General features: G+C 38.0%; 1 protein-coding gene across 5 annotated transcripts in view; it reads left to right on the top strand.

Annotated features, from left to right (window-relative positions):
* Positions 1–1839, top strand: part of PTAR1 (protein prenyltransferase alpha subunit repeat containing 1) — a 49940-nt gene extending 48101 nt beyond the window's left edge. For 2 of the 5 annotated variants that reach the window (XM_065406285.1, XM_065406283.1), the window contains 2 exons: positions 1494–1529; positions 1614–1839. In XM_065406285.1, coding sequence (XP_065262357.1) covers positions 1494–1529; positions 1614–1839 — 262 coding nt within the window. Of the gene's footprint in view, positions 1–1493 lie in introns of all 5 variants that reach the window. The other 3 variants (XM_065406284.1, XM_065406281.1, XM_065406282.1) reach the window with 2 other exon arrangements.
* The last annotated feature ends 10196 nt before the right edge of the window (positions 1840–12035 follow it).

The raw sequence follows: 12035 nt of genomic DNA, 5'->3' as shown, positions 1-12035 counted from the left end.
GAGAATTTTTCCATTGACCTGAGTCGGGCCAGGATTTCACACTGTCAACGTTCAGGCTGTTCCAACACTAAGTGATGAATACAGCTGGCCTGAATTTTTTAATGGAAACTCTTGTGACAGTTTTTTGACTTGGTTGAATAGAAAATTTCAATAAATCTTTCATTTTGGGTTTTTTTTTCTTTTCCCCTATTGCTCACAGGTTAGCATAGTCATAGTGGGATTTTTCCAAATTGAAGATATGGACTTCGAAGAACTTTATTTTAGAAAATCTTATTTTTTGAAAATGCAGAAAAATGTGGTGATAACAATATTTGAAAAGTGAAAAATCGGTCTATTTTGAAACCCAGGAGAACCAAAACCTTTCTGAAAACTTCAAAATGTTAGCAAAAATTGTTGTTGAGAGATATAGATATATATTTTGGCCCCACTCTTTTATCTGTAGTGCACTGCTCACTGTAAAAGCTCAAAAGTCACAAAAAGAAACAAGACAGGGTTGAGGCACTTTGGTAGAACAGTATAGGGAAGCTTGCACTGCTGCTACTGATCTGGCAGCTGTCATGAACACTAAAATCTTTGTGTTTTTTAAAAAACCTAAATATTTAGTCTCCTCCATCAATTTAATGGAAGAGATCACATTCATATTGCACTGAAAATATGGAAAAACGTTGAAAAAAGTTACTGTGTATGTGTAGACATTTCTCTGAATCAAATCCCTGCTTATGTTTGACAACTTCCATCCTGACATTAGGGTTTGAGCTGGGAGCCTATGACCTGAAAGCATGACCTTTTTTTATCACTTGAGCTGAAGAATCGGGTTTTCTAGCTGAAAGTTGTAAGCGACCCATATCCTCTGTGGATCTGGTACAGAGTGGAACACATAACACGTGCACTGATCAATTGGTTACAAGTGCACACCTGCAGTGGGGGTTGGTAAGCGATGCTAGTTTTGTGAAGATATTAGATTAACAGAAGTCTCCTGAAGACAGAAGTCTTCTGTTTTAACCTGGGGACAGGTACAGCATGGGCAGCAATAGTCCACTGCATGGGCAATGAAAGGAAGCATGTTATCTCCACCTGGACTTAAGGAACTTAGTCTGAATTCTCTGTGCTTGAAGTCTGCTGAGCTTGTTGCTCAGAATGTCAATTGTGATAGTGGTTGTAGTGCTCTGATGTTTGCATCACAAGGAAGTGATATGAAACCACCCACTCAGCTGACAGGTATGTCAAGTACCAACTGTTGAACGGTAATAATTTTTGGTTACTATTCAGATCAATCAGAGAGACATGAAAGGCTTCATATTCCATTGCCTAACAGGAAGTCATCCCTTTTCCCACCTTTGCAAAATAAGCTGATTTTTGTGGGGAGTTTTGCTCAGAGGGCACATTGAAATGTAATTTCAATTACTTTAATATCTTTAGTTGTCGTAGCAGTTTGATTTTTTTCAGTGTGTAACTTTTTTTTCTTTTTCCCTCCCCTGATCTTCCTTTTGAAGACGGCACGTGTTCTACCTTCAGCACCATTTAAACAACAAACTTCCTCTTCCAAATGTACGGTTGACATCTGTGGACAGCAGTGATGGAACTTTGAATAATTCACACCCCAGTACAGCAGTCAGTCATGTGACTCATGCCATGGATGTTGATGGTTTAAATGAGTCAAGCAAACAAGGCTATACTCAAGAAACCAAACGCCTGAAGCGTGCCCCTACACAGGACTCTCTTGGCTTGGAAATGGAATACAGGTTCACTGATAACATTTTAGCAACTTGCAGAGACGTAGAGCAGGTCAGGTTTGCTACTGAATACAGGAAATGGCTAGTTACTTTTCTAGGTCAGTGAAGGAAGTTTACAACCTTCAGGTTCCTCTTTTTAGTGCAATATTCTCTTATCAAACACATGCATGTCATGGTTGCAAGTGTTGGTTACCCATGTGCTTCTCACCTTTCTTTGTGGTCAGTGCTAAAATTCGTATACAAAGTAATATTTCATTTTATTTATTAAAATCTGGCATAGCTTTTTATTAAGCAAATGTAGTTTGCTTTTTTCTTTAATCCTTTTTAAAAAAATTACACAATTTATGTTTTTACTTGTGGAAACTTCATATCATACCATTGTCCTGCTTAAACTTTTTTTTAATCTTAATATGGATTATGAATATAACCCTACCAAATTCACACCCATGAAAAACATGTCATGGACCATGAAATCTGGTCTTTTGTGTGCTTTTACCCTATACTATACAGATTTCACGGGGGAGACCAGCGTTTCTCAAATTGGGGGTCCTGACCCAAAAGGGAGTTGCAGTGGGGTCCCAAGGTTATTTTAGAGTGGTCACAGTATTGCCACCCTTACTTCTGCGGTGCCTTCAGAGCTGGGGGCTGGAGAGCAGCAGCTGTTGGCCGGGCGCCTAGCTCTGAAGGCAGCACCCTGCCAACAGCAGTGCAGAAGTAAGGGTGGCAATACCATCCCATGCAATCCTTACTTCTGCGCTGCTGCCTTCAGAGCTGGACTCCTAGCCAGTAGCCACTGCTCTCCAGCTGCTCAGCTCTGAAGGCAGCATCGCTGCCAGCAGCAGCACAGAGGTAAGGGCAGCAGTACCACAACACCCCCCCCCCCCCCCCGCCCCATGGTTCCCTCCCCACAATTCCTTTTTTGGGTCAGGACTCCTACAATTACAACACTGTGAAGTTTCAGATTTAAATAGTTGAAATCATGAAATTTACAATTTTTAAAATCCTATGACTTTGAAATTGACCAAAACAAACCATGAATTTGGTAGGACCCTAACTATGAACAATGGGTCTTTTAAAAAACCAAAAGTTTAAAATTATTTTGATCCAAGTGGAATGTCTGGAAAACAAATAGGTGGTTCTGTCATTGTAACATGAACCACCTTCCAAATTATTCTTCTCTACCATAGTGAATGCTGGTAATGACTCTTAACCAAAGCCGGTGGAGTCAGGTTTTTTTCAATAAGAATTATTACTTCTGAATTGCTAACTGCCTGTCAAAGATCAGGCGGCAGTGTTTCTGCCTTCAGTTCCCCTTTTCATTATTTGTAAGGGCAAATATTACTACAGTACTGGAATTGTGCTTTTTGTTATTGTCAGTGGTATTTTATTTGCCTCACACATCTATTGTACATGGTTGATATCAAAGCCTACTAAATTGACCTTGTCAAGTCAGGTACTCACTGGTGGATGCAGGAAAATGAACCGTGTTTCACACGCGCAGTGTAGAAGTATGGTTAAAGCTAAATGTGCAGGATTTGTTAGCAAAGTTCTTTCTCTTATGTCATACTTTGTTATTTTTACCTCAATAAGCCAGAGTTAGACACTCTCTTTAAATTTCTGAATGTATTATGTACACTACAGAGTCCCACAAAGCCCACTAAACCGCACATGTTAAAAAGCTATAGAAAAACTAAGAACATATGCGTATCTTAGATGATGGGATAAAAAGGAGTTATGCTGACAGTTTAGTACTGTTTAAAATGTGCAGGGTCTCTTCCCTTCCATGCTTGTGCATTGCTTCATCCCACTAAGCAGGGCATCAATTTCATTTTTCTTCTGTCAGTGGACCTTTTCCCATCCAACCCCTCAAGTGTGTGTGTGTGTGTGTGTGTGTGTGTGTGTGTGTGTGTGTGTGCTGGAAGGACAATTTATACAGTTTCAGGGTAGTTTTGATCCTGACTTTCCTTTTGGCTACCAATGCAGGTATGTATAAATACTTGTACTGGCATTTTCTCAGAGCTTTACTCTACATGAGGGACTTCCAGTGTAGCTACATCAGTGTAATCGTGCCAGTGCGAAGCCCTCATGTAGAAGCATTGTGCCAGTATAAAGCGAACCTTGCACTAAGGAAACTTTTTACCCCTGTTTCAAACAGAGCAAACTAGCTAAGAGGATCCAGAGCTTCAGGAGAGATCCTTTGCCACAATCCCTGTGTGTGTTTGTCTTGTCTTGCATCAAGTCATTCCCCAAGGTGATCAGTATCATGCTGCTGCTCAGAGAATACTATGAGCAGTAGAAAAGCATTAGAAATACACAGGATTCCTGTGGTCCCATGTCCCTTTTGAGTCTCCCATCATTGGAGTTACTCTTGCATGTCAAAGGGAAAATAGACCTCTTGTATGGTATGTTTGGCTTTAGCAATGTGGTTGAATTTAATGATCTGAGAAAAGGGCAACCAATAGGGTCATTCAGGAAACAGCAAGCATCGTTTAAACAAGGTCTCTAAATTTAAACTCCTCCTGGATTTTTAACTCTGCAGAAATTGCTGCCTCCTATGACTTGAAGCTTCTGCTCATAGATACTCTGTGGCTACAATGAGTTCATAGAGACATTTCAAATTGTACGTACTTCTTGGTGACTGCTGGGTGCCCAAAAAGTGTGACACTGCCTACCACTGTAGTTTATTACAGATTATATTGTCAATCCTAAAATTACATTTAAAGTAATTAATTTTGTCTCTTTCAGTTTTATCTTTTCACAGATTACCTGTTTAATAGAAAGGTATTGGAGGGCGAAAAGTGAGGAGAATTTGTGCCTTGTGAAGTAGAAAATTATTATTTGGGGGGTGGGGGGGAAGAATGCGGTCTTCTGCTTGTACCATAGTGTAAGATTTGTGGTGGGGGGAGAGAGAGAGACTATCAAGGGTGGGTGATAGAACATGAGTTGAAATCCATTATAAATTTCTGTTGGACTGAAGTCTCAGTTAGCTCCCTAGAGCTATATCGTAGAAATATTCTGATATTGAATTTGACAGCCCTTCCATCATCATAAATACTTAAGATCAAACTCTGTCCTCTGATACTTGTGTACAACTCCTTTTTGATGTCACTGGGAATTATGCATATGTGTATGAAGACAGAATTTGGTCCTTATAGAACTATATGCATTTTCATACTTTAAAGGTGCTCCAGTAGGTCTTGGAGTAAAGTGTTGTTGGTTTTGTGGTGGTGGGGTGTTTTTTTTTTTTTTTTTTTTTTTTTAAGTTTTAAAGGGACACTGTCAACTCAAATTGTAGGGTTTTCTAAAACTTTTTTCAGAAAGTATAAGTCTGATGAAAATATTTCCATGATTGCTTTAAAATTCCAAAGAAAACAATGACCTTAGTAAACAAAATAACCATTTCTTGCAGGTTTGCATTATACAAACCTTGCAGTATTGAGGACCCAACATTGGGAGGGGGGAAACTATAAGGAAAAAGTGAAATTGACTTCAGTGAGTTACATTTTTTCCAAGCTGAGAGAAATCTAAAAACTAAACCAACAGCATCACCAGTGAAAAGAAAATACATTTTAAAAAATTATTTTCATCTTAAAAATCTAGGGTGGTGTTAGAAACATAGAAAAGGAAATATATTCACTTTAATAATATTTGTTTAAGATGTCAGTGCCCCATAGCCTTTTATCTGAAGTGGTTAAAGTAATTCCTTGGGAGTATATTTTCAAATTTAGAATTGTGTGATGTCTTGTAACCATGAACTTTTACAAACATGACCACTTAATTTAATTTGACTGGTTTCTTTAAAGTCCTAATTGGGGGAAGGAGGAATACAATAAATAGCAGTAAAAATTTAGACTTCAGCCCATTGGTAATTAACATACATAAAAGTTACTGAGCACAGCTCCTCAGTATTAAGTAACACTGTATTCGGCATTTACTGTGTCATAGGTCAGAACATTCTAACTCAATAATTAAATGAGGGTTTTGCTGGGTGAAACACCTGACTGCAGCCATGCAGCACCAAACATTTACTCATTTTTGTGATTATTTTGAAAGGTAATACAGATATAAATCCGGCTTTATCCAGCACTAAACTGTCACTCCTTTCTAAGTTTCAGTATCTGTTAATTGTGTCCTTTGTTATACACCTCTACCCCGATATAACGCTGTCCTCGGGAGCCAAAAAATCTTACCGCGTTATAGGTGAAACCGCGTTATATCAAACTTGCTTTGATCTGCCGAAGCGCACAGCCCCCCCCACCCACCTCCCCGGTGCACTGCTTTACAGCGTTCTATCCGAATTCGTGTTATATTGGGTGGCGTTATATCGGGGTAGAGGTGTATTGTATGGCATTTACATTGGTGCAAACCTTTTTTGTGCACTGGCTCAGTCTTATAGCAGCATCTTTCCACTGGAAATGAATTGAAGGCTTTTGGAAATGAATGTCATTTGGAACTCTAAATGTGGTTAATTGTATTTTCAATCAAATCAAAATGAACAATCACATTTTTAAATGATGTGTAATGTGCATTGCCTAGTATTGCATCAGCAATTGGTTTTTCTGGTGGTGTAATCAGTAGGGCAAAACATACTGATGACTGTAGTGATGGATGACTACAGTGCTTGGCTGAATGCTTATAGTCTTAGAAATATTTTCATTGTTTTAATGGGGGACAATTGAATTGTCAGTCCAATGAGTAATTTATTACTGGTTGTATAGCTACCTTATATAGCACTGGTTTATAAAATAAAAGAGCATAGTGAAGAATACAGTAAGAAAGTTTGGATTCTGTTTTTTCAACTGAAACTAGCTAAAGCATTTCAGTGTTTTGTGGTAGAAATTTATGCATAGGAGTACTTTTTCATTCTTCACCTTAAAGTAGGTAATTTAATGAATCTTTAAACAGTACTGTATAATCTTGACAACCAGAATCAAAGAGTCTTGAAGGGGCCTTGTCTACACAGTCAAATCCAGCAATCAAATCTCTTTAGAATGTGTATTTTAAAAATGAGGGGGGAGGGGATAGCTCAGTGGTTAGAGCATTGGCCTGCTAAACCCAGGGTTGTGAGTTCAATTCATAAGGGGGCCATTTAGGAATCGGGGGCAAAAATCTGATCTGATCTGTTTGGGGATTGGTCCTGCTTTGAGGACTAGATGACCTCCTGAGGCCCCTTCCAACCCTGATATTCTATGATCTATGAACAAAATACAGCAATTGCAGGATAATTTAACATTTGGGCTACAGGGATTTCATGATCAAATTTCTGGACAAGGCTTTTTTTCCCCTTATAAGCCTGTAGTGCTGCTTCCACATTACAGAAGTGATCCTGAGCTTTTTGGTCCTTTTATACGATAATTTAAAAAATAAACTGTCCAACTCAAATTTCTACAGCAGTGGTTTTCAAACTTTTTGTATAGGTGACCCCTTCACACAGCAAGCCTTGGGTTTTGACCCCCCTCCCTTATAAATTTAAAAATGGTGGTGGGGGGTAATTTAATTTATTGAGGGCTCAGAGCTCTCATCCTCATGGAGCTGACAGCTCAGGATCCCCATGTAACCACCTTGTGACCCCCTGTGGGGTCATCACCTCCATTTTGAGAACCCCTGTTCTACAGAGATCTTGAGATCAATGGAGTGAAAGGTATATGCAACTAGCATGTTTGCTGTTCTCCCCTCTATATGATGTTCTTTCCTTACAACTAAGTCTTATCAGCTTTGACGTTAAATATAAAGAAAACCCTCATCATTTTCAAATGCTCTTAAAATGCAGTTTAGTAACAAAAGAAGGCCATTGTATTCTCTCTAGTGTTTTTCCTTCTCTTTCCCATTGTGCTCAGACAATGGTTCATTCTGAGCTGCTTGTCTCCTTTCCCCAACTAACAAAGAATGTAATGAAGCTATGGGGAGGTGGCCTCATTTAACATAAGGATAACTTTGACTACCTCCCAAAAATGTTCTGATAGTGCCCTTAAGTGGAGTTCATCAGGCTCATTCACAATCTCAGGCTAAACCCAGATCCTCATTTCAGAGGTGAAAAGCAAAAGCTTTATCTGTTAGACCATTTAGTTTCCCTTAAGAGGTGGGGGTTTTTTTTGTTTGTTTTTTGTTTGTTTTTAACTAAACAAATCTAGAGGAAATAAAATAAAAATTCAAGTAGTTTTTATAGTTGGAAAACTATATAATTTGCATAGACTCTCATCAATTATTTCCTCTGACAGAGCATTGTATTGCAGTCAAATGGAAGAAACTAGTGCTTCCAAGAAAATTCTTTGTAGTCAGTTTATGCTTTCAAAATGTTACTATGATCAGTGATTATAAACCTGATACTTCCTTGTGGCTTTTATTTAGTATGTAACGTTACTTCTCAGGGCATAGATTATTTTCGTGAATTAGGGTACATTTTTTACAGTTTATAGTCAATGGTTTAAAAAAAAAAAAGCATAAGTGATAAACATATAACTGGCTCTTAACATTTTTAGTCTAAAATAGTATTGTATATAGTCACTAGCTAAAACTGTAGCTTGGTACCTGCTTTAGGCCTGCCTTTCCCAGTACTCATTTTCTGTACACGTATGTTTAGGTACCATACAGCTTGACTAAAGAGCAGAACTCTTAACTGAAAATCGTTTATTCAAGCATTCTTATCTGTACTGTATGGAACCTGCTCATAATTCTAGAAAATAGATGGTTTAAAAAAAAAAAAAACACTAACATATCTATAAGTTGTGCACATTGAATTTTCTGAATGGAATATGATTATGGTGAGGCAAGGTAGGTTTTCTTGGAAGACTGTTAGCAGCTCACATGAGACGTGAATGTTAATGCTTAGATACTACAGATTGGTTTCCTATACAGACGCATTATGAATGGATAAATATATAGTATAGATTCTCATTGTCATAAGTGATATAAAATATCAGAAGAAAATGTTTCTTACAAGGCAAAAATATACATACTGTGATCATTCCCATTTGTTCAGGTTTTTACTTTGTGAAGTGGCTACATTTAATGCAGTGTTCCCATTTTGTAACAGTGTGCTTGGGAATGTTGAAAAATGGGAGAGTGGTTTTAGTTAGCATGGGGATCCATGGTACTGCAAATATGTAGGTCAGTATTGTAGTACCTGTGTGAACCACTGTATAATTTTTATAAAGCCATCACTTTGATCCCACAAAATTTTAACCTAATTAGGGGAGATGTATAGGAAAAAAATTCACTTTTATGGCTGTCATATCGTTAGAAAAAATACTGTTCTTTTATGTAAGCAACTTTTAGCCAAAAGATTGCATTTTATCAGAAACTTTCATATTTGTTGGTTATACAACTATCATTGTCATAAATACTCTGCAAATTGATTGTTTGATGCAGATAAATTAGATCAAAAATAAGGTTGATGGCAATAGGGATAATATGGTGACAAAACAGTATAAATAGTATGACTGTGGGAATAAAACAATGCGCATAAATTGTCGGTGTTGTACAAAATAAATGTAAAGAAGTCATTTTTCCTCCAGTGCTTCCTTTTTTATTACAAGATAAATTCCTTTAAGAGAATACCACTGTAGGTCAGTAAAGAGAAATTCCTTGAACACAATCAGAAATAAGAAGCCAGTTGTGAATAAATAATCCAGGATATGTGCACTACAATAACTAGGAAGAAAAGGCTGTTGTGCCCAGTATAAATCCCTTCTTGTAATGAAGGGCCAAACTCTCCTACATTTGGGTTATTCTTGGATAAGGTACTTGAGGCTTTGTGAATGGCAGTTCTTCCGTAAGGGCTGTTTGCTGTCCTGTAGAAGAAACTGGGGGTTCCACTACACCACCCCTTAACCAGTGAATATTCCAAGATCTCTGCCAACTTCAGGGATTGCTGAAGGTAAAGAGCATTCTCAGAGATTCCTTCTTTTGCCACTGCTGTCCAGCCCATCTCACTTCCACAGGCCCCTGAACAGCACAGCTTCTACAGGAGCTATGTTTCCAAGGGCATTGCCAACCTTGGATGCCCTGAGAGACTGTTCCAAACTGTGAAGTGGGGGCAAAGAGCATAAATTACTGCAGACTGGGCTCTGGGGCTTGGATGGGAGAATCTGCTGGTCTTTAGCCCCATCTATTGACCTGGAATCCCAAAGAGCACACCTGGAGAGCATTCCTAGAGAGGCATGTTGTGAATGAGGTGCTTCATGATCTGTGGGTACAAACTCTCTTGCATACTCCCCTCTGCTTCCTCTTGTGGAGGAAAGGCAACTAAGTAGTTATAGTGAGTGATTGAATACAATTATGAAACAGTATCTTTGGGTGCTGTACTTCCTAGTTTTTGGTATTTCCCAATGGGTGCTTTTTTTTTTTAAAAAAAAATCACATTGGACAAGATTTTCAAAAGTGCCAATGATTTTGGATGCCTCCATTTTTAGGTACTGAGCTTGAGAACTTCTTTTAAAAGGGCCTGGTTTTAAGAAAACGTTGAGCACCTTCTGAAAATCTGTTTGGAGACTTTCCACCCTTGGCTGCTGAAAAGGGAGACTGGGAGGATCTGAAAGAAATTGTAAATGTGTAAGTGCAGTGTTGGTGCACGTAACTTTCAGGTTCATTATTAAACTTGGGGCCCTTTTAAGGGTTCGTAATAACTGGATAAAAGCAATATTAGGCCTGATCCTGCAAAACTTCACTCTTGTATACAGGTGGCAGGATCTGGCCCTTAATCTGCTACTGCAGATAGTGCTTGTTCCTGCTCCTGCTCCTGTTTTAAAGCCAATGGCAAAACTCCCTTTGACTTTAATGGTGCAGGGTTGGGCCCATACTGGAGATGAAAGATGATAAACTACTACCTGATAGTTTGACAGTAAAATGTTTAGTGTGATGAATTATGAATGGCTCAGCTGTCTTAAGTGAATTGTTTTATGCATGATAGTAAACCAGGCTCTCGTGGAAAACAGTATTGTTACTGGTGTGGTATTTATCAGTTTGTATCATCCGTAAGGAAAAAAATTAAGGTTGCTAGCTCTTATTGGTCTTGAAAGACAACTGGAGAGGGATTGGGGGTACTGCAAGCTTCCTGTATGCAACAGCTGTAGAAGCAACTGAATTTTGTTTGTTTTTTAATAGCAGAGAAAGGGTTTTTGACAATTGGCCTGGGATTGCTAGGAGGGAAAGGGGAGTAATTTTATAATCTGAGTTAAAAACAGTAATAAGTATCTTTAGGACAGTAGTTGCTAGTTTTATCTGGCATCTTGCCAGCCTTCTTCCTTAGGGATACTCTGATGTCATGTTCTGCTGCTAGACATACAGTAGAGTTCACTGTGGACATCAATGTTAAGAAACTGAAATGTGGTGGGAAGGATTTCGTATAGTGTATGCATGTGTGTGAATCTTAGAGTAAGATGCAGTACAAGTCTTAAACCTAGTTTTAAGACAGTATTATTGATGGACTGCATAAAGCTTTCACATCAGAGTTCAATGTTAAATGCATGCTGTGGGAAGTTGGATGCATAGAGAGGGTCCTGGGCATTAGATACCTTTGATTTTATCTTGGCTGCTGGGGATTTTAGCAAATGTTGATTAACTTTAGTTTTACTGTTCTTAAAGTAGACAGTAAATATTTTATTTTATGGAGCAATAATAAACTGCACAGATGTCTTTTGTACTTGTCATCTCATCACCACTGTTACCTAATTGAGTGATTATTTTCTTTTTTAAATGTAGCTACTTCAAGTTTTTTTGAGGACTTGAATCATACTGTAAGAATCTAGTAATGGATAGTTTCTTCCACTGCAGTTAGCCCCAACGCACCTTCTTCATGTACTCTACATGTAAGAGGATCCTACTGGGTATAAATTTTAATTCCTTATAAATTCAGATTCCTTATACATTGAGCTTTGTTGTGAAGAGAAGTTGAAATTCTGCACCATGTAAAATGTCTGGTTAGAAACATAAAACAGTATCCTAACATTGTTTTCCAGTTGTGCACGCTAAATTATATCTTGTTTCTCTCAGCTATTTTGTATTGCATGCTAATAATATTTTTTTACATTATCCTAGTAATACAAAAATATATTAAACCACCCATGGAATTCTAACCATCCTATGCAGATGTCTTCCAAAATTACAGGTACAATTTTAGTGGCGGTGGCTGGCAGAATGAATTTTCCACTTATTTATCTGTAGACTTGTTTTTATATGTACTAGTGAGAGAATATACTAAGCACAGCTATAAGTTGTTCTATTTCTGTAGAAAATGGAAAATAGTGTAAAACTGTTTTTTGCTAAATGTTGGCAGTTTTTAAATAAACTTTTCATCTCTTAAAA

Source organism: Emys orbicularis, chromosome 6 (genome assembly GCF_028017835.1).
Source record: "Emys orbicularis isolate rEmyOrb1 chromosome 6, rEmyOrb1.hap1, whole genome shotgun sequence".
In the NCBI taxonomy this organism is placed as follows: Eukaryota; Metazoa; Chordata; order Testudines; family Emydidae; genus Emys; species Emys orbicularis.
The sequence above is the reverse complement of the archived record's forward strand: the minus strand, read 5'-3'. Positions and strand labels throughout refer to the sequence as shown.